This window comes from Prionailurus viverrinus, chromosome D2 (genome assembly GCF_022837055.1).
Source record: "Prionailurus viverrinus isolate Anna chromosome D2, UM_Priviv_1.0, whole genome shotgun sequence".
NCBI lineage: Eukaryota > Metazoa > Chordata > Mammalia > Carnivora > Felidae > Prionailurus > Prionailurus viverrinus.
The window spans coordinates 82,454,313-82,480,549 of record NC_062571.1 but is presented as its reverse complement, the minus strand read 5'-3'; the positions used below and the strand labels follow the sequence as shown (position 1 = coordinate 82,480,549).

At 51.0% G+C, this 26,237-nt stretch overlaps 1 protein-coding gene across 10 annotated transcripts in view; it reads left to right on the top strand.

The window, feature by feature from the left end:
- CD2H10orf90 (chromosome D2 C10orf90 homolog) overlaps positions 1 to 18,392 on the top strand; it is a 262,252-nt gene extending 243,860 nt beyond the window's left edge. For all 10 annotated transcript variants that reach the window (XM_047826464.1, XM_047826456.1, XM_047826454.1 and 7 more), the window contains 4 exons: positions 893 to 1,070; positions 14,493 to 14,556; positions 17,862 to 17,961; positions 18,050 to 18,392. In XM_047826464.1, the coding sequence (XP_047682420.1) occupies positions 893 to 1,070; positions 14,493 to 14,556; positions 17,862 to 17,961; positions 18,050 to 18,088 (381 nt within the window). In that variant the 3' untranslated portion in view covers positions 18,089 to 18,392. The remainder of the gene's footprint in view (positions 1 to 892; positions 1,071 to 14,492; positions 14,557 to 17,861; positions 17,962 to 18,049) is intronic.
- Positions 18,393 to 26,237: the final 7,845 nt, after the last annotated feature.

Below are 26,237 nucleotides of genomic sequence, written 5' to 3'. Positions count from 1 at the left end.
AGCGGCGGTGGTCACTCTTTTCCAGCAGACCTGGGGAGGTGGCTTAGTGCACGCGTGGAGGTGGGAGGACAGTGAGGGATGTGGCTGAGCTGGAAACGTGGGCATGCTGACCCCGTCTCTGGAGCTTGCGGGGCCGTTTTGCATAGGCAAAGATACCTTGCCAACATTTTCTTCCTGGAAGGAGACGCCGTTCCCGTTAGCCAAGATTACTGTTTCTGCTCAACAGGCACATATTTCACGCTGGGTGGATGATCTAGGTCTGTGCCTGAGGTTTCCAACCCCCAGCAGAAGCAAGTGACTCATAATGCCTTCATTCCTTCCCCACCCATGGAATATGGAGTTTAGGGCCCTCAGGTCTGGGTCTGTTGGAAAGCAAATGAGTTGACAGGGAGAAGGAATGCCTTTGCACTCACAACCTCACTGCCGGTTGGTAGTCATGCTTGACGCTGGCCAGGACTGACCACCAGGCCCTATACCATCAACACGTCTGTGATGGTCTTTACGCAAGGCCACGGAAAAAAGTTGTGGTGTGCTCGCACGCTGGGGCTATCGGTCTTTGAGCATTGTACTTTTTTTTTTTTTAAAGAAGTTTATTTATTACCTTTATTTTTGAGCGAGAGAGTAAGAGCAGGGAAGGGGCAGAGAGAGAGAGGGAGAGAGAGAAAGAATCCCAAGGGGGCTCTGCACTGTCAGCACAGAGCCTGATGCGGGGCTTGGGCTTATGAACCGTGAGATCATGACCCGAGCCGAAGTCAGGTGCTTTAACCGACTGAGCCACCCAGGCGCGCCCCGAGTGTTGTACTTTTGATCAGGTTCTTGACCAAATCAGAAGGATATATTGCCGTTCTGGGTCCCTTCTCTTAACAATAAGATGTTCTCTCGCTGCAATTAGGAAGCGCTGGAGGTCCGTAAACCCCAGTTCATCTCTCGCTCACAAGAACGGCTGAAGAAGCTTGAACACATGATACAGCAGAGAAAAGCCCAGCGGAAGGAGAACCTAGCGCAGAAGCAGAGTGTCTTTCCTGTCCGCTCCGACAAGAAGCAGTTCACGGTTCCCCACCCTCTCAGCGGTAAGCTGCAGGTGGCTTGGGGGGGGGGGCAGGTGGGACGGGGTGTCTGGGAGGACCAGGACCTTCATCCAAGGTGATGATGCACGTGATACCCCTGACACACACAGGACGCGGGTTTGTGCCGCACATCCAAACCTCCGTGTTGTCCTGAAGCCTGCCCTGGGAGCCAGCCCGTGGCGGGAGCTGATACAGGGTGCTGAATTCAGCAGAGCCAGCTTGGGACACAGATTTACCATACAGCTGGGAAAGAAGCCACATAACTCTAGCAGCCAGGGTAGCAAGTTCAAATTCTTGGCTCCTAACAGACATTTGCGAGAGACCCCCTTTGCCCTTTGTAGATTGCAAAACAGATCTCGGGGTGAGAGGTTGACTCCAGCTTGTCTACATCAACATTTGTCATCCTGAAACCCCCTTTCCTGCTGTGAGCGCAGAGCGCGGATGGCCAGCTTTCCCCCCCACGGTGTAGCCAGTGTCAGGCTGGCCCCGTGAGGGGCGGCACTCGAACGCTCATTAGACGGGGGGTTCTCCGGAATCTCCTCTGGGCCAGGCACCATGCTGGGAGGTGGGGATAGCACAGTGAGCCAGACTAGACTTGGTCCTTCCTTCATGGAGCTTATAAACAGACTATTAAACCAGCAAGAATAACAGGAAGGCTTGAGGGCAACAGTGGAGACATCGGAGCCCATACTGATGGCCTGCCAACTCAAATCTTAAAATCTGGAGGCCTGGGGAAACCTCCATTTTATTCCTTTGGATAGAGGAACAAGATCTTTCTTCCTAGGAAAATGTTCTGGCCCCCAGGAGGTGAAATCATGCATATAAATCTGGATAAAAGTCCTCTAGGGAAATAACCATATTCAATAAAATGCAGCTTCGCAAACATTACCGAGATCCTTCGGGGGAGCCTGGGCGACGGAGGACACAGGGTGTTATCCCAGAATTCCTGCTCACCTCCGCAGTCCCCGTGGACAGGCTATCTCCTTCATCCACCCGGGGCCCTGCGGGTCCTAAGACCCAGGCAAGGATGCATCCTCCTTGTGGCAGAGGATTCAGGAAAACACCTGCTGCTGTTTCCCAGTGTGCTTAAAAAAAGAGAGAAAAAAAAAGTGGACAAAATGAATGTGCGGAAAGTTCCCCTCTTTGAACATGTGTCTCACATTTTCAAGCTGCCTGGCAGATCCAGGCTGCGTTTGGGCGTGTTCCCCCAGGGACCAGAATCTCTGGCTCGACAGAGAAACCTAGGTTCAGTGCAGACTTCTCAAGTTGCTACAAGGAACCAGCCACCAGTGGGAGCCCCCCCCCCGCCCCGGGGACTTTGACGTCTCCCCTTGTCTGGAGAAGGGCTACAGGGGTGCTCATGATGTGCGAGCCGGCTGGCCTTGATAGTTTTGAAGATCCTGCTTGTTCAAAATGGTTAAGTTAACAAATATGTTGCCGACAGACATAGAGCAATGCCACTGTAGAGCCCAACAGAGCCACCTACAAAAGATGCCATCCGATCAGCTTCCTTTTTAATCAGTCCCGTCCTTTGCGTAGGAAGAGATAGAAGGCCAGAGACGCTCAGGAGCTCCTTCTGGGCGGGGCCGTTCAGCAGCAGTAGAGCTGGGATTCTCATCCTCGGGGCCAGCTACCTACTGGCTGTGCCACACTGTGGGTGCCGAATGGTCTAGAACCACCATCATCTCAAATATTAGGGAGATGCCCGTCGGTCATCCCTAGGGCTGCTTTAAGAAGTGACCACAGGCCGGGGGCGCCTGGGCGGCTCAGTCGGTGAAGCATCCGACTTCCGCTCAGGTCATGATCTCGGGGTTCGTGAGTTCGAGCCCCGCGTCGGGCTCCGTGCTGATGGCTCAGAGCCTGGAGCCTGCTTGGGATTCTGCGTCTCCCTTCTCTCTGCCCCTCCCCTGCTTGTGCTCTCTCTGTCAAAAATAAATAAACATTAAAAAAAAAAAAACCTTTAAAAAAGTGACCACAGGCTGGTTGGCTAAAATAATAGGAATTTAATCTCTCAGAGTCTGGAAGCCAAAAGTCCGAAATTAAGGTGTCTAAAATGATTAGGGTTTTTTTTGGAGGCTCAGAGGGAGAATTCATGGCTATGCCCCTGTTCTCGCTTCTGGTGGCTTCTGGTGGCTTCTGGCGGCCTCTGGCAATCCTTGGCTTATAGATACATCACTGCTTTCTCTGCCTCCATTTTCACATGGCTTTCTCCCCTTGTCTATGTGTCTTTGCATGCACATTTCCTCATCTTAGAAAGACATGAGTCACTGGATCAGGATCCACCCTAATCCAGTATGACCTCATTTTCACTTGCATACTTCTGCAAAGACCCTATTTCTGAGTTAAGTCACAATCACAGACTGGGCGGGGGGTGAGATTTGAACATATATTTTTGGGGAGACGTAATTCTACCCACTACGGTATCCAACTGTGGTGTTTTCCCCCGAGCAGGTCTCCTTACAAGGTCACATTAAATGAAATATACGTACTTTTTCATTTAGAGAGAGAGAGAGAGATCGAGTGAGGGAGGGGGCAGAAGGGGGGGGGAGAGAGAGAGAGAGAGAGAGAGAGAGAGAGAGAGAGAGAGAGAGAATGTGTCTTAAGCAGGCTCTATGCTTAGCTCAGAGCCCAATGTGGGGCTTGATCCCGAGATTCCCCGGGATCATGACCTCAGCAGAAATCAAGAGTTGGACGCTCAGCCTACTGAGCCACCCAGGCGCCCCTAAATGAAATCTTTAAAGGATATTTAGATCACTTAAATATTCAAATATTCAAACTATATTTATAATTTTAAATCTATACATTTATGAATATATTTAAATATTCGCATGAACATTTTAAAATCATGTGTAATAAAAGGTAATCAGACCCAGTCCGCAGCTTTAAATCACCGAAGCACCCTTTGTAGTCCCCCAGTTCTGAGCTCGCCCCAGCAGCTATGATGCCGTGGGCAGGACTTTGGGGCATGGATTTTATGGCCGTTCTGCCCGTCCCTGTGGTATTTATGTGTCGATGAGAGCTTCAGGCTCCTGTTTGTTTGTGTTGGGTCAGTGAAATCAGACAACTTCTGAAACCAGAGCCTCGTGTGAGCTGGGGCAAGTGAGAGGAAGTGTTTAAGCCCCATGAAACGAGTCTCCGTTGCACATCTTGCCTTCCGCCTGTCCGCTGGCAAGATGCTAAAAGTGAGGCGAAGATGGCTTTCTTCCGGGCGAAATTAGTTAACAGGTCATATGCGTGCACGAACTCCAGCTACGGCTTCAAGACGGCGGTTAGAAGGATGACTCGGGTTTGCTTTCTGAGCTGGGGTCGCTGCCTCCGGCGGGGTCTGCCCAGGACAGGCCGGAGAGGCGCGGGTGGGCGGGCGCTCTGCCGGCAGAAAGACACCTGCTCCGGCAGGGGCCGCCCCAGGAAGCGCCTGACCTGCAGGGACTATTATGGCGAAGGCCGGGGGGCTGGGGGGCAATGCGGCTTCCTGTTGACCCTTGGATTCTGAGCAGTTGTGCAGCCTCGGGGCGGAGACAAGCATGTACGTGCGTGTGTGTGCACACAAGTGTGAGCGTTGTCGGGGCTCCCTCTTTGTAGACGGGGATTTTCGTGGACAGCTGAGACTAGAGAGCGACAAGGACGTGGCATTATAAGGGCCCTGCCTACAGCCCGGCCTGTCTTTACTGTCTCGCCAGCTGGAGTTTGAATTCTCAAAGTGAGGACGCGTCTGCTTGCTCGCCGGGAGCCTCCTGGGCCACCTCTGGGCGGGCTGTGGCAAGTGACATGAAAAGCCTTTTCATCCACCTGTTAGTAAGCCTTTCTCGAGAACCCGCTTTGTGCCCAGTACAGTCCCAGGTCTCACGGGCCTCCCCACCTCGTAGAGAAAGGGTGCAGGCGATACTTGGGGCTGGGGGTGCCTTCTGATGGGGAGACCTCGGAGCCGCGCTGGGATAGGTAGAGACCGCGCACGGTGGTGCGGGGTGGGGGTGGGTGAGGGTATAACGTCAGCAGGAAGAATTGTCAGGGTGTCAGTTTGGCTAGGGCTAGACTGCCAAGTGGGGGTGCGGATCGAGGGGGGTGACCATAGATGCCGCTTCCAAATTGAACCTCATTTCGAGGTCGGAAGCCCCAGGCGGGTCATGGTAGGCAGTCCCAGGGCAGGGCAGTGGGATGTGGGATGATGGCAACTGGGCAGAATGGATACACTGCGGTGCCTGTTGAAGTGTGGAGGAGAGAAGGTGAGAGAAGCAGCCGAAGGAGGAAGGCAGGAATCAGGCTTTGCACTCAGCCTCTGAGGGTACAGACTCTCCCGTCTAAGGGCCTCCCCCCACCCTTCCCCCGTCAGGGCTCTTTTGCCCACGTCACCATGGTTACCCAGGCTGTGGACCATCATCCCCATGCAGCTCCCTGGGTCCCGGGGGTTGGTCATGTTCACAGGCCGACCTTCACCGGGGAATTGGAATGTTTCAGAATTAGTCCCTGCTTCCCCCTTGCAGAATGAATCTGGGGCGGGATGAACCGAAAGCATCAGGTATGGCGACCTCAGACATAGGGTGGGGTAGGTGGGTTGGCACCCACAGGCATAGACAGCACAGAACCTGTAGCTCGTAGGTGCTCAGTCAGCGGCAACCCTCACTATCCTCTGTGGACCCAGCCCAGAGCCTCCTGGATTTCACCCCTGCGACCGAGACCCCTCCTAGCCTGACTCTGTCCCCCTGCACCCAACCCTGCTCAGCTGGTCTCATTGGCTGTCCTTCCTTACTTCAGGGTCCCTAAACCCGCTGGTAGAAGGCTTATCTGTCTCTACTTGTCTCTGCCCTACAAAATCCAGCCTCTTCCTTAATCTCTTGCCCCCAGGGCTCTTCCTTCTGCCTCCTGCCGTGCCCTCCCTGGACTGTGTGGTGATGCACACTTAGCTCTTTGTGAATCGCTATGGCTGTGGCCCTCCCAGCTTGTCCCCGCAACCTGTGAATGTGTAGAAGACCCACGAGGAGTAGCCCCTTCTTCCATGAAGCTCTCCCTGATACTCCCATCCACTCCCCCCCGCCCCCTCCCTCTTCCATTTGAGCCCTCGTGGCTCTTGCACCTCTCGGGATCCCCACCCTCCTGACTGTCTTCCCTTTGGATTACGGTCCTGCGGGCGTGCTAGTCAAATCGCCCTAGATTGTAAATGCCGGTGGGCGCGCGCCTGCCGCCCTGAGTCACTCTGGGCAGCCCTCCCGCACCCGAATTAATCTGAATTGCATTATCCACACTTCCCAAGGTGATCCAAGTCAGAGCCATTCAAATCACGGACCAGCAGAGGGACAGAATTCTCCGGAAGGCGCTGCAGAATTCCTTCTCCAGCAGATCTGCCTTCAGTGATGATTCTTGGCTGGAGCGAGCATTAAAATTAATTTTCATTCCCAGAGCATCGAGCTGGAGAAGTGACCCAGCAGATACGAGATGGCTGGGGAAGTCACCGCGGTAATAAAAATGTGCTGTTCATCACGCAGCTAGCTGAGCACCAGCCCCGTTGTCCCACGTCCTTGCCTGGTCTGATCTCGTGAATGTTTCTCCATAAGACATCTGAATAAATATTTGGGGGTAGTTCTCCCGCCATTACTCACAAAGGAGTTTTTAAATGCGCTTATCAGATAAAAGTAATTGTTACTTCATCAGCCTGCAAAGAAAACAAGGAGCTTGAATTAGCTAAAAGACTCCCTGGTTCAGAGATACTCCTTTTCTCGATTGCCTGGATTTTATTTTCCAAATGATTTCCCTCTTATCCCACAATGCAGTGCAGTAGTAAACCTTGCAGTGACACTGAGGACATAAATCTACTTGGCAATGAGAAGGAAAGTTTATTCATCATCTGTAAATCACCATATTTTGTGGTTCTCGAAAAAATCCTGGGAAACCCTGGAATTGGAGCAAACAATGACTCTCGTATCAACAGTTAATCTTTCGGACTTTCACCAACTGTTGCTGTTTTATGGGGAAGAGTGTGATTTGAGCCATTGTTAAAGTTCCTTTAAATGAGTAATTTAGGGGCGCCTGGGTGGCTCAGTCGGTGGAGCGGCCGACTTCGGCTCAGGTCATGATCTCGCGGTCCGTGAGTTCGAGCCCCGCGTCGGGCTGTGTGCTGACAGCTCAGAGCCTGGAGCCTGTTTCAGATTCTGTGTCTCCCTCTCTCTGACCCTCCCCCATTCATGCTCTATCTCTCTCTGTCTCAAAAATAAATAAATGTTTAAAAAAATAAGAATAAATAAATGAGTAATTTAAACTTGCCTTTGAATACACACACCTTTTAAAGAAAACATGGGGGCAAGTACACCAGATTTTCTTTCTAATAGAGTTTAAATCCTCTAGCTACAAATAATAACTTTGAAAACAGCATTACAACTGTTAAAGGCGCTGAGAAGTTGTGCAACAATGAAGACTGCTTACATTTGTTTAACCTTGTTTTCCCTAAACTTTTTTTTGTTTTGTTTTTACCTTGAAATGCTTTGATCTACTTCTTGAGAGTTCACTTTGGAAATGTTGTTCTAGGAATCTTTGCTTATAGAAAGATCTACCATGGTTTGCTAAGGAAACCCCAACCAGAGTGTATGTCTGCCGTTTCCCACAGCCACCTGGGACGGCGGGAAGGAGGCCTTACCCTCCTTGCTTGTATTCTTTTGGTCTAGCAATGCCAGGAAGCAAGGGTGGAGGGCCGTGGGGACCTCTGGGCAGCAGACTGTGGTGCTGGCTTCGCAGTCTGTGTTCGGCTTTGCCCCACTGGGTGCTTGTGCGTTGACAGGCCCCGCCTAGACCGTGAGGGTTCCCCTGGCATCCGCACCGATGCCATCATGCTGGTACCCAGCACGATGTCCATCAGACAAGAGGATCCAGGTAGTCCCTTTGGAAAGTATGTCACAAGCGTGACCGTGTGACATAATGGGAGAAGGAGGGGGCTCGTCTATACCAAGAGCTCAGACAGGAGTGATACAGGGCAGAGACCTCGCGGACACAGGCTCGCCTTCCTCTGTGGTCCCCGTGGCTTTTGTGGGAGCCAACAGAGAGCCTTGGGCCCCTTTATCCTTTGCTGGGTCTTTGAGGAGTGATTAAGTAATAAATGGAAATTTGTCTTTGGCCGCAGGGATGGAGTGTGGATGGAAAGGAGCAGGGGTTTGGGGAGGGGGGGTGAGAAAGCAAACAGAGTACAAGAAATCCACCCCCCTTGTCCTCAAGGGGTTTCGTGCCACTTGGGGAAAGAGCTGGTCTGGCAGACAGCTGGAAACCAAGTGTAGAGCCACGTCGGAAAAGCTCCTGAGGGCTTGTGCTGCTGCTTTTGGTCCGAGTTCAGGATCTAACCAGGGAATTGCGTAAAGACTCCATTTATCTCCAAAACTGTTCCTAATAGACATGTTTGACCTGGGGATCTGTTTCCTTCAGCTGGAGCTGTGGTCCCCGGGCCCCGTCTGCACCATGCTGGGTCAAGAGTTCTCCCATCACGGGGCGCCTGGGCGGCTCAGTCAGTTACGTGCCCGACTCTTGGTTTCGACTCAGGTCACGATCTCCCGGTTGGTGAGTTCGAGCCCCACATCAGGCTGTGCACTGTGCAGATCCTGCTTGGGATTCTGTCTCCCTCTCTCTCTGTCCTTTCCCCCACTCACTTTCTACCTCTCTTTCAAAAAAAAGAAAGAAAGAAAAGAAAAGAAACTTAAAAAAAAAGAGTTCAGTTACGAAGATCCGCCTGCGTTCTTGGTGAGCCCTTCCCATCACCGCGCCATCCCCGCACTCAGGCTCTGAACTCGGGGGTGAATCTCTGTGCAGGAGCTGAGCTCTCCATGAAGAGAACGAGTGAGTCTTCTCTAACCAGGAGGCTTCGTACTCTGCTTCTCACACTGAGCCTGCAAAGAGAAACGGATGATCCCCGGAGACCTCTGGTTTATTTTTCATTTCTGAACGTTGTATGCCTTCGCCAGAAGGATCTGAGAGCCTCACTACACTCGCACACTTTGATAGCAGCCTCTCTGTTGTGTGGCCGGGTGGTGATTGGGACGAGCATCGCTTTCATTTAAGTGCCAGCATCTGGGCCGCGTCCACCACCTTCCGGGCCCCCGGAGCAGGCTGTTCACGGTGTGGAGCTGTCATTCAGAGCAGGATTCCACCGAAGGCTAGAACAGATCTGAGAAAAATGGGAAACGGTTATCCAGCCCAAGACTTCATCATCTCAAGGGCACTTCGGAAGCAAGCGGCCTAAGAGTCTTTCCACTTGCCTTTGTCCGGTGTGATGTGTATCATTTAATTTCTGGAGGGCTAATTAGTCCAAGCGAGACCCCTTTGCTGTTGCCTCTGTCAAGCAGATTAGAGGTCCCATTGAAGGGAGCTGAATAGAAAGGAGGCGCAAGTAACGAGATTCAACTCTTGAAAACCACCATGTGATTATTCCAGCGGCCGGATGCTCAGCTGCTCATTGGCTCTGAACAGCTCACTGGCAAAATGAGCAGCCCTGTGATCTCAGAACACGAGATTCGGGGGGCCTTTTTTTTAGAGAACATCCTCAGAGATGTTCCCCCCAAACACACCCCATTTTCATTCCTTTTGGGAGGCCCTGTCTCTAATAGAAGATTCTGAGAGGTGTAGACTTGGTGTCTACACTCCAAAGTGGTTTGTTGGCTCCCTGCTGGATTCTCTCCAACAGGCATCCCTTGGTTTTGGTGTTTCTAAGATAGGGGAAGCAAGTGCCTGAAGGATTCTTCAAAGTGCTCAGGGTGACTGCAGAAAATGAGCTTCTGGGAGGGCATTGTAGTAATAAATCCAGTGTGAACTTGATTATCATTTAGATTACTTGTTCAATAGGGAAAATGAAGCTTTGCAATCAGAGCGGTAGATAAGGGCTCTGTGCGCGCAGGAAAAAGAACCTCAGCCTCATAAACAACCAATCTGCTGGCGTCTGGGTGATCCTTGCTGCCTCCTGGCAATACTGTCAGCCCCCTGAATGTGGAGTCCACCCATCTGTGTGTATGTGTGTGTATATGTGTGTGTGTATGTGTGTGTTCACATGTAGGAGGTGAGGGCTGTAATAAACACCCACAGGTATTTATAGAGATTGATGGGGTATCGGGACTCAGCTTTTACTCAGCTGCTCTCCCAGAGCAGCCTCCGAAGCACCAAAATCTTGGTAGCTGGTTATTGGCTGACTTTGAAACAGGCAAGGGCTGAAGCATGTCTGGCCTTGCAAATTAAATGATCAACACAGGCCCTATGGCTCAGTTACGGTAATGAGCCAGACACAAGAGATTGGGAGTGGGGGGGGGGGGGGGGACGCAGGCGCGACTTTCTAGAAATACAGAAATGGGCAATTTACCTTAGTCATTTTATTGAAAAAACTGAAAACAAACCCCAAACTTCCTCGATTTGAATGTTAATGAGAAGTGACTACAGCCATGGTTTTCTTTCCTCTGTATCAGTGAGTTACAACAACAAAGCTTCAAGGAAAATCTATAAAAGACCAGTAAGCAGGCTGAAAATTGTTCTCGCCCGTCACTTTAATTTCATAAAGGCAGAATTTTCATTCCAAGAGAACGGATAGATGCGATTTCGCTGTATTTTTGAGCAAAGCTCATGCAGGATGGTTTCTATTCCCTGAAATGAGGTCCCAGACAGGTCCCCTGCACCTATCCTTGTAAAACCATCTCTGGCTGCAGGCGGGTCCCAGTGGGGCTGCCTCATTCCTCTCCACCGTTGGGGGCAGCTCTTCCTTTTTCAAGATTCGGCTTAGCTGTCTGCTGCTCGGAAGTCTCCCCCAGAGCCCTGGACCCCACACAGACCCTCGGTTCTGGCCCCTAAAGGCCTCATTTATCTGGCTCTCACCCTGGGCTTAGTTCCCCGGGTGTCTCACCAGAGCACCGAAGAGGTGAAAGCATTAACAGTCATCATATGAATGGCCAGTGCAGCGCACAGCCTGGGCGTCACCCTGATTCCTCTCTGTGCGCCTCACTTTGCACATGGGCAGTGTCCCTGAGGCTGGAGACCACCTGCTTCCCGGCCCCGGGAGCACCGCCGTCTCCAGGATACCCCCCCAGGTGCCTGATCTGCCTCCCTTCGGCCTGTTTGTACCTCCTCCACCCGGTTTGTGTATGAACAGCCACCGGTCGTCTCCTAACAACACACGTCGGATCTCCTGTGTGAACCCCACGTGGCTCTCTGTCTCTCTCACTGTAGAGAAAAAGCTCCTGAAAACAGGCCTGCAGAGCACGGTACGGATGCCTCCCAGTTTGCGTGCACGTTAGCATCACCTGGAGCTTGGGGTTCACGTTTCCAATGCCCATGCACGGGCATCGTGGTCAAAGCCCCCTGGTGGTTGTCAAGGGTGACCTGGGGGGAGAATGTTGCTGTCTTTGATCTTGGGCCAGCCACTGGCCTGACATCACCTCGTGCCTCGTGCCCTCCTCCCTCCCTCTTTGGTTCCCACCAGGCCTCCCCACTGCTGGTCTTGTGGTCATTTGGGTTGTGGTTTAAATACCTCCTCCCCCGAGGGGCCCTCCCGACCGCCCCGGCCCCCCTCTACCATGTGGCCATCAGAGCACTTGCCTGATTCTTTGTGGCCAGTTTGTAAATTATCTGGCCTCCCCCCTCCACAAATGAAATTCATGGTGGCAGGATCCTACCTACTTTTGTTTTCTTCTGAGCCTCCCCTGGTGACGTAGGAATTGCTCATTAGATGTAGGAGGAAGGAGGATAAGAGAAACGAAGTTTGGGTGCATCTCATGGGAAGGGAGCTGGCACTCATCAGGATGCCCCAAAATATGGATTCTGCAGTACGAATTAGCAGCAGTGTTCTGAGGTCAAGAGCCTGTGTGGACGGGGCTGGACTGATTCGGGCTGAAACCCAGCTCTTTGAAGTCCGATTACCCGGACGCTAAAGCACAAAAAAATCACGCGCATGTCACAGGGTTGGTGTGCAGGTCAGGGGAGATCAGGTTGGAAGGCGTCCAGTGAACCCTAGCGGTCCTGCTATAAATAACAACGTGGACCCCTCGGATGTGACACATGGCTCTCAAAGTGCCAGGCCGGGCTCTGTTCGCCCCGGTGAGGTTGGGAGCCATTAGCGACACCCTTGTTTTATTTCACACAACTTCCTCCCGGGGCATAGACCTGCCGCCTCTCTCTTCCCTCCCCACCAGAACAAAAGGTCTCACCGTTCATCCGAGGTGTTTGGTGCTGTTAGGAAAACTCAAGTCAGCAGCCGAGGAGCAGACACTTTCCCAAAGCGTGGGTGGAGCCCACCAGCTGGGGCGCGCCCTCTTGGACGGAGCCCTGCTTGTTTTTTGTACCTAACGGGGCTGCTGGGCCCCGAATTCAAATTTCCGCTGAGGCACAGCAGGCCACGAAGAGTCCAGAAAACAAAACAGTGGAGGTGCCAAGGAGCTCGCATTTGCTTTTGTTTCCTCTTGGAAACAAAACCGAAGCTCCATTGTGGTATCAGGTGCTCTAAAGAAACAAACTTTAAAAAAAAAAAAAATCTGATTTCCCAGAGGAGATGGCGTACAATTGGATTAAGATTGTAAAAAAAAAAAGTCACAACTCCAATTTGTATTCGTATTCCCTTGGAACACTGTCTGTCTGTCCGTCTGTCTGTCTGGGTTGACCTCCCTCTACTCTTGAGCGGCTCCTGAGTGAGTGCTAATCCAGGTTTGAGGCTAATTTTTTGTAGAGGTTCCTTCTCCTCGCCTGAGTGGGAGTCTTCAACCAGTCATACAAGTGCTCACCCAAGCGCATAAGTGCCCACCTTGAGGTGCCACCCCATTTCCTTGGGAAAGTGATTAGGTTGTGTCTGAGGCTCTCCACTCTGGCCTGGTCCTACCTGGAGCGAAGGCCAAGTGTGGGCTGCTGGGAGGCACCCTGGAGATCTTCGCGGTGATGTTGGCTGCTCCTTTCTCATACCTTTCCAAACACTGGGGACATTTCCCTCTAGCTGGGAACATTCTTCTGATTGTTTTGACCCCTCTTGTATTTCTTCTCTGAGTCTTCCCTTTGAAGTTTAGCAATGGTGCCATTTTTTCTTCTGCGTTGAATAACCAGACAGACTACAAGCTCAGCCACTGTGTTGTTTCCAACTTGTAAATCAGTACCAGTGTTTTCTTTCTCCAGAGGGGACAAATTTGTTAGCATCCCTCTCTTTACCCACCCCCCTTCGTGTATATTCATGGAAAATTCTGTAAGTCCGAGAAGTCTTGCGTGGCTCTACTGAGTGAGGGGATAGATCCACATGGAGATTAATAGAGACACATGGGGTCTTTGCTGGGGATCCCAAGGAGCCCCTTTCAACTGTGTGACACTTAGCTAGGATGCTGCGTCATGTGCCTGCTTTGCTCAATGGAAGGGGTAAACTGGTCACTGTCTAGGTGTTTCAGAAAGCATGGCAGCTTCTCAGCTGTAACTCCATGTAACACGTACCCCAAGAGTATTATTGCGTGACCGACTCTTGGTTCATCCATAGGGTGGAGAGCATCGTGGGGATTTAAGTTATTGCAAAAAGGTACATATACACTGTGTTGAAAACATACATACTGCTTTTGGGGTGCCTGGGTGGCTCAGTCAGTTAAGCGTCCAACTCTTGCTTTCAGCTCGGGTCACGATCTCACGGTTTGTGAGTTCGAGCCTTGCGTTGGGCTGTGTGCTGACAGTGCAGAGCCTGCTTGGGGATCTCCCTCTCGCCCTCTTTTTCTGCCCTGCCTGCGTGCGCACGCGCTCTCTCTCTCTCTCAAAATAAAATAAACTGTAAAATACATACCACTTTTAATGTACAAACCTCACTGTAATTAGTAATATGTATTTACACTGAAAACATTCCAGACTCATAGTGATTCTCAGTCACTGTGCACTTTCTCAAAGGACGTTCCTACTATGTTGTTGTCCGTTGCCTTTCCGACTCTGAAAAAGGGTATTCCCGCCGTGAGAATGGATTCAGAGGCTGAATGTCCCTGAGGGGTGGGGGCCCACTTATGAGTATCAACCCCTGCTCTCAAAATGCTCCAGTGATAGCTGGGAGACTTCCTTGTCCTCAGAGGTACCAAAAACCTAGTGTGGAGATCTTTTGTGGGTGAAATGACCAGACACCCGTACCCAAGGTGACCCTGAAGCACGTTTTGGGGCCACCGTAGCACTTCCCCCCGCACCCTAGGAATGTTGCTAGATGAAGCACACGAAGGAGTCACTGTCTACAAGGTATGTTAGACGCTGACCTTGCACTTCACGCCCGCGTTTAACTGTCATCAAGACCAACCTGCTGGTTGTCAGTTTCAGTCTCTTTGTGGTATGTGAGTGTCCACTGAGCCCTGCAGTGTTTGTGACAGGTGGGGGCTTAGACTGAGGCTCAATAACCAAGTGCGTCCTGGGCCCACTGTAATGTTTCTCTAGAAATGTGCAATAGCCATAGCTTCTGAAACTAATCTTTCGGTTTCTTTCCAGATAACTTGTTCAAACCCAAAGAAAGGTACATTTCGGAGAAGGAGATGCACCTGCGATCTAAAAGGTACTTGGTGGTGGTTGGAGGTCAAGAAGTTGTGGGGGAAGATGGCGGAGGGGGGGGGCCGACGCATCCAAGTGCCGTCCAGAGCAGCCATTGTTGTCAGCTCTGCCTCTAAGGTCTGAGGTCTTCTTGGCCGTGATTTTGAGAAGCTGGCTGAAAGAAGTGCGTTTGTCCAATCGCACCTCGGAACGTTAATGCCGTTCTTGGAAACGCCTTGGGAAAGCGGTGGGTCTTGGCTTCTGAACTGATCCGGTAACTGGTCTCTGAGAGATCCCCAGGCTCGTAATGGGAGCGCTTCTGCACGCTCTCGTCGTCTCTGTGGGCAGGAGCCGTCGGTCGCGGTGCACCTTTGAAGGTAATTTCGGGAGGAGGACAGAGGTGGTTTCTCCTGAGGGCCTGGACGGTGGCGGAGCCTGCCGAAGGGAGTCCAAACTTGGAGGCCGCTGGCGTGTGGGAGCCCGCAAAGCCACGGAGGGCCACGCGCTGGGCGTTCCCGCTGTTCCATCCCCGGCGGGCTTGGAGGCCTCGCTGTCCACAAGCTAGCTCTCCCTGTTCTGTGTGGCTGGTTGCTGCCCTAGACCCCTACTAATTCTCACCCACCTGCTGCACACAAAGGGGGCCGTTCTTTCTGAGCCCCGGCCTCGTCACCAAAATGTTATAACTCGGCAGTGTCGGCCAAGTTCGTGCCAGTAAAATGCCATCAGTTTATCATAAAGTATCTAGCGCTGGGAGGAGCTGTAATAATTAAACCAAACTGATAGTGTGCTGAGAGAAACTACGGAAACAGGAAGAATGTGTTTCTCCACGGCCCGGGCACAGCATTTCTGCTTTTACCATGACTGTATCGCTTCTGTGATAATTCGCCAACTTCGGTCATCTGCAGGGAACCCCTTTGTAAGTGAAAAAGTGCAAGGGAGGAGAAAGGGGGCCATCCCATTAGCAACCTCGTTCACCGCCTTCTAGCTGGGGGTTTACAGGGCCACTGGGTTTTCAGACTTGCCGTTTTAGAAGTGTAGGGCTGTGTATACCTCAGGCCAAAAGTATTCCTTTTTCAATTCAGTGAAAAAATTCAGCCAACTCTCTCCCTCCCAGTCTCCAAACCCCAAACTGCTATTATGGAGCCTTGCAATTAAAATAATAGAGCTCAAGGCAGCTCTCATGGTGGACAGGATCGTCCTATCGTTTTGCTAAAAAGGAAACTGAGGTTCGGAGAGGGCACACAAGCCAGGTTAAGGTGCCTCCCCTGGGAGGAGTCAGTGCTGGGGTTTTCACTCTGTGCCCTGAATGGGCTCTGACCCTGGCCCTCAGTCCTCAGTCTCACCAGAGCTTTCTTTTCTTTTGTTTTCTTTGTTAGTAGTTTTTATCTTAAAAACTCAAACAGTGGAGATGAAACTACAGTCCCCCATGACCAACTGTCTTCCCCCCACATCACGTCCCTGCACCCAGGCCTTTCTCCAGAGACCCACGCTTATCAGCTGTCTGTGTGTCCTTTCTGTGCCTGAAAATAGACTTTTATTTGTACCTCTACAATTACCCATCTTTTACAATTTTTTTTTACATTTTATTTAGTTTTGATAGAGACAGAGCACAAGTGGGGGAGGGGCAGAGAGAGGGGGAGACCCAGAATCCGAAGCGGGCTCCAGGCTCCGAGCTGTCAGCACAGAGCCCGACGCGGGGCTGGAACTCACAGACCGCGAGATCATGACCTGAGCCGAAGTCGGACGCTTACCTGACCGAGCCACCCAGGCGCCCCTACAGCTGTCCAATTTTTAACCATAAATGGCATCATATTATATATATTTTTTCCATAGCCTTTTTTCACTTTATGTCTGCGGGGTCTTTCTGTGTCAAAAGATACAGTTATGGATGATTTTCCTCATTCACTTAAATATCTGCCACGGGGTGCATCGTATGGATATACCGTGGGTTATTTAGAAAGTCCTTTTAACAGAATACTGCATCCAGGCCCCTAGGAGTGAGACCCGGAATTTTTATCTGAAATTGCCCACATGATTCAGATGGTCGGTGTCAGGAAGACGGTCTCTGTGCATCTGAAGGGATTTCCACCATGGAACTTTGGGACATTCAGCTTGCCTACTGATTCCTTACAGTCCTCTCCCTGGCCCTTTCTAGAATAGTTCCTGGATATGGCAACTGTGTGTTCATTTATTCATTCAAACCGTGTCAACGGCATAAGCTTTTCCCAGACGTTTTCTGCTACCTGGTCGGGGGACAGTGCTGTGTGGGGATGGACAGACCAAGGTTCGAAGCCCAGCCCATCCTCCAGCTGACGGACTTTACACGAGTCTCCCGGCCTCGCTGGGGCTCGAGTTCCTCATTCCTGTGGAAGCAGGACACTGCGTGCCTCTCTCGACTGTTGTGACGATTGAGAACATTCACGTCAGGTGGTCAGCCCGGTGCTCAGAAACCAAGATAACGTCACCTGCTAATTTTGTCATCATTAATATTTTTATACTTCGTTAATTACTATTTTAACAGTGGAACCGATTAAACAAATTGTGTCTGGCTTCAGACATGAAAGAACGTGACAAAAAGGTGTTGACCTACGTGCCATGTATCTAGCAAAACCCAAAAGCCCAGGCGCAGCCGCTCTACTGTGTCTGTGGATTCTCGCAGAAATATTGTTTGGTGTCAGTATGCAAACAGCTCCCGTTAGGAGGTAGGAAGGAAGGGTCCAGAAGAAGGTCTCTTGGGCCCCACTTCCCTTGAAAACTCTTCATTTTATACCAGGACAAGAGCATAATATGTATGCCTGAGACGTATTTGGAAGCAGTTTGATTAGGAAGGCATCAGGTTAAGAGGTAAATACACATTTATGTGTGTGTTATTCGAGCACAATTCCTGTTACTTCCATGTATTCAGCGCTCTGTTTCTAAGCCACAGGAAGGTAAAAAAAATTGTAGGAAAATGGTACCTGGGGCAAGTTTACACGGAGGGGCAAAGCAGTAGGTTTGGAATCTCTCGCTTTAAACAAGCATGTCTTAGACAGCGGGAGGGGGAGGTGGCAAAGAAGGGACGGTCACTCCCACAGCTGGCTTCTCAGCTTTGACCCCGGGTCGGGGGGCCGGGGGGCTGCCCACTGGTGATGTCCCAGCTTCCACCGCCTGCTCTGGAGACAGAGCCGGTAGGGCAGCGCTGGGTCCGGGCGCCTCCCAGCTCCGAGACGGCCCCTCTGCAGCTGGGCTCCTCTTTGTCGAGGGAGAGCCTGCCGACAAGACAGGACACAGCTCCCCCACAGGCACACGTTGTCTTGCTACCATTCCACAGGTTTTCTGAATCTGTTTCAGAATCTATAATAACTTGCCGGAAGTTAAAAGGAAAAAAGAAGAACAAAAGAAAAGAGTGATCTTACAGAGTAACAGACTCCGTGCTGAAGTCTTCAAAAAGGTAATGGCCTGGCCCCAGCAGGTGTGATGTGTGCGTGGCTCACAGATGCTGAACCTGAACTTAACGTGTTTGTCTCCTGCTTCCCTAGCAATTACTGGACCAGCTGCTTCAAAGGAACGCGGTCTAAACACAGGCCGCCCTGCTGACCCCCTACCTGGACCCGAGATGCCTTCAAACGCTGGATCAACCATTAAACGTAGCATCATCTTCATGAAATGAAAACTTATTTTATTTTGGATTTTTTTTTTCAGAAAGGAAAAGCTAGCTTCCTGAATTGCTTACCCAAACCACACAAGAACAGTAACCCTTGAGGAAATGGGTCCCCAGACTCTAGAGGGGTGACCGGTGGGATGCAAACCTCTAGACACAGCCCCTTCATTTTTCCACTTTGGGACTTACTTTTAGATTTGGAGTTTCAGCCACATCCCACCGGGGGGGTGGGGGGGGAGGGGAGGCCCGGGGGGTTATTGGTTTTGTTTTTTTTTTTTTAATCAAATTTGGGGACCTAAATCTATCACTTTTTAAGTATCAATCCCAACTTTTGCCAGTTCTGCAAACTCCAGGTTAGCACCCATTATTCTTCAAAATTCCCTGGCTGTGTGGGCCACAAATGCTAGAAGCTGACCTTGGAAGGTAGTGGGCACTCTGCCAGAGGCCAGGGGGCACGCAGCCTGCTCCTCTGTGACCTGGGGTGGCCAGGGCACCCTCACTACCCCACCCCCTCTGAGTCCTCCTCTAGAAAAAGACTCTGTTTCCACAGAAGCCAGGAGAGCAGAATTGGTGGGAAAAAAATTATAGGTGACCTCAGTGTTTACCACAACGCCCCCCTCCTCCCAAAACAAAAGCCGGCCGGGTCGCCAAAAATGGCCCGATGGCTCCAGCTCTGCTGTCTGTCCTTCCAACGATTGACATTGTTCAATATTTATAAATGTGTGTTCGGGGAGTTAAGAACCTAACTAGTTTTTATCAAAGATGGAAATAAATGCAGTTATTACAAAAATTAAAGTATTGCTGTTGTGTATCCTGCTTTATAAACCGAGTAGCCTCTATGAATGACACTTGGTGAGAAATGGCCTCTGACCTGCTCCTCTAACCGCCCCAGCACCCAGGTCAGGAGCCCCGTGCTTCCTGATGCCCGGGGGAGGAAGGTCGTCCCCAGAAAGCAGGCTTGGGAGAAGCCAGGCCCTGCCAGCACCCCTGTCCCCATCCCTCCTCCAATATTGCATAGACTATCCCCTTTTCTGGAACGCCTTTCATTTCTGTATCTGCCAGAAAACTGCTTAAAAACCCCAGATTCTCTCCTGACACCGTCCCCTCTGCCCTGCCCTCCGGGATGAATTGGTTCTTTGTCCTTTGGGCGCATTGTGTCAGAACCCACCAGCCAGAGACGATCGAACAACATGGTCAGGAGAAGACTCCGGATTCAGGTCTTGGCTGCACTGCTCCCCGGTCTGTGCCCTTAGGCAAGGGTGTCGGTCTGGATCCAGTCAGGAGAGAGAAACCACATGGCAACTCGGATGGGGAAGCATGATGTCCACAACCGTTTACCATAACGGGACTGGAGTAACGAGGGATTGGTGAGTGAGACGTCAAGGGAACTCGGAAGTGTGCAGGTGGCAGCGACAGTGTCCTGGAAGGAGCAGATAGGATGCAGAGGGATGATTGTGGCTCCGCAGGTGACAGGCGTTCCTGCGATGCCCTGCTGATGGATCTGGTTGAAAATCCTCCCTCTGGAACTTTCCAGAAGCCGGATCTCTAAGATGCACAGGGAGCCATGTTACTTTGCTCTGGTACTGCCTGGGGGGGATGCTGGGGAAGCAGCCACAGCCTGACCCACAGGAGCCCGCTGAGCAAACCGCCCCAGGCCTAGAAGGCGGCACCCTTCTCTCCCACAGTGTCTCAGTCTCCTTTACCGACAAAGCTTAGCGTTGTGCCCGCGAGCGGAGGGAAAACACAGGGCCCAGATTCACTTCAACGGAGCAGGCAAGAAGGGCAGCTTCGCGAGGGCAAGAGGACAGAGGCGAACGCTGGCCCAGCACGTTCCTTAGCCCAGCCTCAGTTTCCTCACCTATAAAACGGAGAAAACGTCACCTCCTCGCGGTCGTTATGGGAACGGAGTCATCTGTGGGAATAAGGTGCTCGGAAGCGAAGCGTGCCCGACCCGAAGCAAGCATACCCCGAGTGTGTCCTGTCACGCGGATGCAGAAGTGGAGACCTTGGGCGCAGGGGCCGTGAGTTGTTCTTTCCCATCATGCCTCAGCTTGGCGCTAAGGTGTGTCGGAAAGACCGTTAACTTTGTGGGTTGCCGCAGCAACAGTCAGTCCTACAAAGAGGATGCTTCGCAAGCTTACTTTTTCTCTCAAGCTCTTCTCCCCCTTAGAAACAATTTCAACAGTGTGTTTGATGCTTACCCTTGAGGTTAATTCCGGCTTCCTTGAACTTCCAAGATGGTACACTGAATTTCGATTCACATTTAGTGCTCTTTTAAATAGTTTAGGTCAAATCTACATTAGTTCAGGACAGTCTTTCTCAGGTAAAGATCCTGCCACACCTTTTCTTATTTTCCTTTAATATCTTCAGAGAGTCTCCCAAGCTTTTCCTAGCCAAAAATTTAAATTCAGGGTCCAACCACTTCTAGACTGTTCTCCGACACTTTCTAAGAACTGGGTTTATGTCACCTAACAACCAAGTATCTCAGAGTTCCTAGATGGATCCACCTTCCAAAAGTTGCCCATAAAGAGCTTACCTCCTCTGCAAACCTGATGCCAAGTCTTAAAATGTAAACAGTAAGTTCGGGGCACCTGGGAGGCTCAGTCGGTTAAGTGTCCAGCTCTTGACTTGGGCTCAGGTTATGATCTTACGTTTGTAAGCTTGAGCCCCACCTCCGACGCTGAGCTGATGGTGCAGAGCCTCCTTGGGATTCTGTCTCCCTCTCTCTCTCTGCCCCTCCCCTGCTTGCTCTCTCTCTCTCTCTCTCTCTCTCTCTCAAAATAAATAAAAATAAATATATATGTATATATTTAAACATATAATGTATATAAACACACACACACACACACACACACACACACATACATACACACAATAAGTAAAAGTCAACTTGGGATCGAATGCCATTGAATGAGGTATTTCTGAGGACACTTCTTAACTAAGCAGCCTGAGGTGGAGTTCTGGGTAATTCTGAGGAATTTGTAATGTCTGGCTGGAGCTGATCTTTTCTCTGGACAGCCAGCTCAGGACAAGGCTACATAAAAACGTCCCGGTTTCTGCTGAACTGAATTTTTTTTTCCTTTTGTTTTTGTTTGTCTTGTAACGCTGATGAGTAAATGTCAGATATCCAGCATTTCCTTTCTGTTCTAATAAGGTTATAATGGAAACACAATCATGTTATAATAAATATGGGCGTAAAGGCTTGAATCATAACAGCCATCCCTTCTATTTCTCTCAGAATGGGTTGCTCACTTTCTGGGTTCTCTTATTAAAATCAGACCTCAGGAAAGACTTTAATGATTTTGAAATTCTAAGTAGCATCTACCTTTGTATCTTCAGTGATCAAATCTGTTCTGGAGCTGATTTCTTTCTCTTTTTTTTAATGTTTATTTATTTTTTGGAGAGAGAGAGAGAGAGTGCAGGCAGGGGAGGGCCAGAGAGAGAGGGAGACACAGAATCCGAAGCAGGCTCCAGGCTCCGAGCTGGGGCTCGAACTCACGAATCGGGAGATCATGACCTGAGCCAACATTGGACGCTCAACCGAGTAAGCCACCCAGGTGCCCCTGGAGCTGATGTCTCTACCGCTGAGCGTACTTTGGGTTCTGGCGTGGAACTGCTTTCCAGTGATACAGCAGGGAGCAGGAGCTGAAGACTCGTAGCCGATATCCGTGAGCTCGAACCAAGCTGCATTGGAAATAACTTGAGAGGGACAGACGGTAACAGGACCAGCCCGTCTCACTGTGGTCTCCATGACTTCATGTCGAAGGAGAAATTCCTATTTCGGTATTTATCCTCTCTGCCAGCTGGTAATGGAATAATGGAAAAACAATTGCCTTGGTTTTTTTAGCCAGCATCTATTGCCAACCAAACTTCCTGGAAGCTGTGTGCTCCCCGAGTGAGTCAGCAAATGCTTGCTCAGATGAAACGAGGCTCTTTGAAAGAACTATTTGTGAAACGCCAGTTGCTGAAGAGCGGTTGAAAACCCCATTCCTTAGGCAGTTCTCCAATTTCGACGCTAGGGGTAAAAATCGCAGGCAGCGGACCCGGTCTCCGACTGTATCAAATGACCAACGGTCTGCGTAGGAGGCAGGTCGGATGCAGAAGGACAAGATGAGCAGGAAGATGCCCGGCGGCGGGGACACAGGCGTCGTGGGTTAAGGAAGTGAGAACGCGGCACAGAAGTGACTCACGGTGGCTTCGTGTGGGAGCGTTGGCGTGCCCGTTTGAAAGCAAAGGAAATGATCTGTGAAGTGATTCAAACGAGTCTATCAGCAGCGCTTGTATGTTGCGCGCACTTTCGCGGCTGCTTGAGAGTTGCCCGCGGTGTCTCTCCGAACGAACGGGAGCCTTTGGGAAGCGCACCAAGGACTGAAACACTCTGGCAATCCGTCCGGATTGCTCTCCTTCTCTGTCTGTCCCGGGCTGCCAGGACGTCTCCCTGCTCATCGGGAGAGCCAGGCTGTCCGAAAATTCCCCGGGATTCCACGGGGGCCCCCCTCCTTTCTCCTCGCCGTCGGGCTGCTCGTCCGGGAGCGGCGGGCTCCTTCACGCAAATGTTTTCTCCACATGGAACCTAGCAACAACTTTGGCAAGTCTCCCCTAGAATCAAGGGTTGTTTTTTTTTTTTTCAAGCCAGTCGGCTGCCTCAGGCACAGTTCTGATCCTGAGACCCCAAGAGACTGTCTGAGGTAGTTGTCTGGGGTGTGGGTCTTAGAGGGGGAGGCGTTGAAAAAGTGCCATTTTTTTTTTCTCGCTTCCCTCAGAAGGTTTTCACGTCCACATTCTGGATGCTGCTGTCACCTGCCAGGCTGCAGCCTAACCGTGGCCTTTCTCTCAGATCTCAGCACGTCGGGAGCTCGGAGGAGGGGAGGGGGAGAGAGAGAGAGACAGAGAGAGACAGAGAGAGAGAGAGAGAGCCCCTTCTTGCCTCTGGGATCTTCAAAAATGCTGGCTTAGTCTTACCCAAGCCTACAATGGAAGAGAGCGAAGTTTATGGTCCAAACTGCAGCTGAGAAAAACCGTCATGCGTTTCTTTAAATCTTTTGTTTTATGAAACGGCACCAAGAGTAAAAGACGTAGGGGAAAAAAGCATCCTGTGGTTGACTTTCAGAGCACGCTTCCCTTGCTGGGTGTCTGGGCTTTCCTGACCTGCCTGAAATGGGACAGCAGCTGTAACTGACATCAGGGAAAACATATTACAACCGTCACCCATGTTAAGTACATACGATGTGTAATACCCTTTCATCAAAGCCAACGAGGCTGCCTGCCTCCTTGCCCACTGATGTCAGTGAGAGGGAAATTATAAATCTTTTCACTGCTGCCGATTTATAAGGAAATAAAACCACAGTATGTGTCGTATCCACTGTGGTTCCTTGTGACCGATGTTATTACACGGATACCGAAGGAATGTGCGGCGATGGTCCACTGAACGATTCCGCGTTGCCAAATCTGTCCTGAACGCTGAAATCTATTGAGTGCCTGTAGAGAAGTTTTGTGCTTGTTTTTGTTGAAAAGTATACGGTGAAGGCTGGTTAGGCGGGTTTAATTATTCTATGCTGACATAATTATAATTCCAAGTGTTGCTCTCTCAGCTGGAGCATTTGTGAAATCAAAATGACAAAATGCTTCAGGATAGCTTGCTGGGATTTTGGTAGCCCGTGACATTTCGTTAGCAAGGCTGAGCCTGCGCCTCTCCAATCGATAACAAATATTTTTGCGTAGATGAAACCGGGATGTGTGGGCCTCGGGACTTCTAGATGGCGGAACTGATTCAGATCTGTGAAACGTGATGAAGTCTTTGTTTCAGAGTGGGGTGTTTCAGCCCTTATCCTCAGCGGCTGGGTGAGATTTCCCCCACTTTCCAGCCCCCTGGCACACGAAGCGGTTTCTGATTGGTCGGTCATGAGCAGCCTCCGAACAGAAGGAAACCTGGACAGAAACCTGCTGAGCGTGGGACCCAGTTCAAATGTCTCTAAAAATAATGGCTTGGAATGTTTTTCTTCTGAGTGCTAACCACATGGCACACGCGTGCCGTGTGCTTTATATCGTAGGGGAGGAGTCCCTCACTCTGTCCTAGGTTCTCATCTAAGGCTTGTAAGACAATAAGAGAAAGACAAACGGAAGTTTATCGATCTGTGTATCTCATGTCTCATCTATGCCCATGAGACAAGCTCTGGGAGCAGTAAGACCCAGTCTCAGATCAGCTTCCCGGGTCCTCAGACCGCAAAGGACCTGTTACGGACTGAATGTTTGTGTTCCCCCAGGTTCACATGTTGAAGCCCTAACCTCCTGTGTGGCTGCATTTGTAGATAGAGCACCTAAGGAAGTAATTAGAGCTAAGCGAAGTCATGAGGATGGGCCCCCGATCCAGCAGGGTTAGCGTCCTTGTAAGAAGAGACGCCAGAAAGCTTGCACTCCATCCCACAGAGTGCACAAAGAGGTCATTTGAGCACACAACCAGGAGGTGGCTGCCTCTAAGCCAGGAGCAGAGACCTCAGAATGAAACATGGCTTGTTGGCCCCTCAATCTTAGACTTCCCAGCCTCTGGACTGTGCAGCGTTTCTGTTGTGTAAGGCTCCCAGCCCGTGGTATTTGTGGCAGCCCAAGTAGACGAAGACGGGACCCTTGCCGTCCTCTGCAGCCACACCATTCCTTGCCCACGCTGCTGGCACCAGCTACCCCGGTCTACAGCAGGTGCGCTCTCTGAACTTGAGTCTGCTGGTTCTCCCTGCTGCCTGGGCTCTGCTTTCCTGTTCTCAGGCACAGGGTACCAGGACTTCCTCACACTTCCTCATGCCTCCTGGACAGGCCCAGAAACATAGCGGAGAAGCAAATGAAAACCCTTCCTCTGTCTAACCTAGAGGAAGTGGATTTCATATCCTGGATTCTCTCTGTCCCTGGCATGTAATCTGCGGGATCTAGGCCCTTAGGCAGAGGACTTAATGTGCTCGTGAGACTCGAGGAACTTAGAAAGTTACTTCCTTCTCCCCCACAAAGCGTGGCTTCAAGACCATTGTCTCATGAAAGATGTTCAGAGAGCGGGCTTTACGATTCCAAGCTGTTCAGTGGTCTCTTTTCATTTTCTGAGCTCCCCCTGTCTTTTTTTCTTCCTGAGGCAAAAAAAATCTACCCATTTGAAATCCTGCCCATTTCACATTCTTTACCCTCAGAATAGCCCTAGGAGGTAGGAGGTAGATAGGCTCTGGACTGGCTTCCTCTTAATGGGAGCTAGGGCTGCAGTGTGTGGGTGTAAGGAGAAGAAAGAGCTTCTAGGTCAGATAAGAATGGAATATTGTCACGTCAGAATCACTCTTGAGGAAAGCCCTTCGGTACCACCTTGAGGCAGACTAGCCTCTCTCGGTGAAGGTCGGTTTCCTGCAGCTCTGAAACAGATCGACTGTTTCATCAGATGAAGAAACTGGCCTGTTTGGGGGCCTGGATGCTCTTTTATAATCCCAGAGTCCCGCTCAGCACAGAGAGAAGGCTGTACTTTGCGAGGCAAGGGATCGTGGCTCCCATCTCCCATCTTGTCCTCCTGCAGGGCAGGTGCTCAGAGCAGAAAGGCGAGCACCCCCAAATGCTGGTGACTCTCCTCCCGCCGCTCCTGTCTTGGAGCCGCTCTCTATACTGGGAGAAGCGTGCCAGTGTGCCGGGACCCACGGACTAAGCTCCATTTGGTGTGAGGGAACGCAGTCCCAGGGAGGGTGGGTGGTTGGGGCTGAGGTGGAAACCATACCTGTCGCCTTCCAGAACCACCCCAAGCCTCTATGCTGCCCGTGCCGCACGTGCGTGAATGCACCAAAGAGCAAAGACGTGCGTTCGGATGAAATCTCACTAACGTTGTGTGTCGTTTCACTGACACCAAAGAGACTTGTGCCCCCTGGGGGAAAATTTTGTCCTCCACCCTCTTGGGGTCCCTTGGCCGGGCCTGGAAACCAATACGAACGGATTCACAGGAGACAAGCAGGCTCATTTACTTGATATACATGTGCTGTGACACGGGGGCCGTCATCAGGGAAGGACCGCTTGAAGAAATGGTTGCCTGAGTGTGTTTCTCCTAGCTCTGA